Source organism: Colobus angolensis, unplaced genomic scaffold (genome assembly GCF_000951035.1).
Source record: "Colobus angolensis palliatus isolate OR3802 unplaced genomic scaffold, Cang.pa_1.0 Scaffold1, whole genome shotgun sequence".
Lineage (NCBI taxonomy): Eukaryota > Metazoa > Chordata > Mammalia > Primates > Cercopithecidae > Colobus > Colobus angolensis.
Genome location: NW_012110918.1, coordinates 1,736,265 through 1,738,115, shown reverse-complemented (window position 1 = coordinate 1,738,115; position 1,851 = coordinate 1,736,265). Strand labels below are relative to the sequence as shown.

General features: G+C 38.7%; 1 protein-coding gene across 1 annotated transcript in view; it reads left to right on the top strand.

Annotated features, from left to right (window-relative positions):
• APOH (apolipoprotein H (beta-2-glycoprotein I)) overlaps positions 1–1,851 on the top strand; it is a 17,471-nt gene that overhangs the window by 885 nt on the left and 14,735 nt on the right. The window contains exon 2 of the mRNA XM_011947635.1: positions 200–376. Within this exon, the coding sequence (XP_011803025.1) occupies positions 200–376 (177 nt within the window). The remainder of the gene's footprint in view (positions 1–199; positions 377–1,851) is intronic.

Sequence of the window (1,851 nt, the reverse complement as noted above, 5' to 3'; positions counted from 1 at the left end):
GTAAAATGGGGATAATTATAATACCTCCTTCAAATGGTTGTTGAGGGGATTAAATGAGATAGTGTATATGAGGTATTTGGCGTGGAACTCAGTATACTTATAATTGGTAACAGTGCACACATTTTTCATTTGTGGGCTTAGCTGAACTTTAAAATGCAAATAAAGATTTGTTAACCATCTGCTTTGTGTCCTCTTTCAGCCTGTCCCAAGCCAGATGATTTACCCTTTTCCATAGTGGTCCCATTAAAAACATTCTATGAGCCAGGAGAGGAGATTACGTATTCCTGCAAGCCGGGCTATGTGTCCCGGGGAGGGATGAGACGGTTTATCTGCCCTCTCACAGGAATGTGGCCCATCAACACTCTGAAATGTACACGTAAGTCAGCACCTTCTCTCACGTTCTCTCCCCTCATTGGGATTCTGGGTATTTTGGGGGAATAAGCTACCTTGTCATGCTCAGAGTGCAGAGGGCCAGTAGACGTTGCAGAAAGGCAGGTTGGAGAGAAATGAGAAGGTCTTGGGGAGTTCTCTCTGTGCAAAGAGAGTAAGGGTAATAGGTGCTATTGATAGAAGAGGAGAAGATCATTGCCTGGAACTAGGGGAGGTTTAAAAATGAGATCTGGTGTGACAAAAGGAGAAAGAAACACTACAGAAATTAAAAGAATGGTGGAGAGGTTTTGAAATGTCAACAGATGCCAAAGAGACATTTGGAAAAACAAAATTTGGGGAATCCTCATATCTTTGGACTTCACCTGAAAATGAAAGCAGACTTAATAGTTACTGAAATGAATACAAATTTCATCTACATTGTGTATATATCATATTGGAATAAAATACAAGAAAGTATGTTAAATTAAATTAATAATATAATGTAAAACATAAATCTCACTATGGCTTTATTGTAAATGGTTGCTTTTATTTATTTCTTAGAACATGGTTCTATGATATCATGCTAGCATTATTCTTTACAGTCAAGTATCATGCAATCAACCAGATTGAATTTATGGTTCAATTATACGTAGAAGTTAAGCAGTAAAAATAGATATATGGGCCTATCTGGGCTCTGGTGATTTTGGTTATGTAAACAGGACCTTTGTCAAAGTTATGCATGTTCATGCAAGTTGATTTTACTATGCTATTTGTTTAAAGAGTCTAAACATAATTTTTAATAAAAAGCCACTTTAACATCATTAGGATAAATTTTTCTTTAAGTCAGGGCCAGGTGCAGTGGCTCACGCCTGTAATCCCAGCACTTTGGGGGGCTGAGGTGGGTGGAGTACCTGAGGTCAGGAGTTCAAGACCAGCCTGGCCAACATGGTGAAACCCCGTCTCTACTAAAAATACAAAAATTAGCTGGACATGGTGGCACACGCCTGTAATCCCAGCTACTCGTGAGGCTGAGGCAGAAGAATCACTTGAACCTGGGAGGCAGAGGTTGTAGTGAGCCAAGACTGTGCCACTGCACTCCAGCCTGAGCAACAGAGTGAGACTCTGTCTCAAAAAAAAAAAAAAAAAAAAAAATCAGCTATAACTCTGGAACACTTAAAATTTCATTTTTTAAAATTTTCCATGCATATAGTTTTGCATTTTTGCAGAGAGTAATACAATTTTGTATTTTTCTATTTTCATCAGCATATCATAAAAATTATATCTCCACAAATTTCACAATTCATATTTTATTGGCTACGTAATAGTTCAACTGTTGATTTACTGTGATTAATTAAAACAGTCCCCTGATAGTGAACCCTTAGACTGTCCAATTTTTTTTTTTGGAGACGGCATCTCACTCTGTTGCCCAGTGCAGTGGTGCCATCTTGGCTCACCGCAACCTCTGCCTCCTGGGTTCAAGCT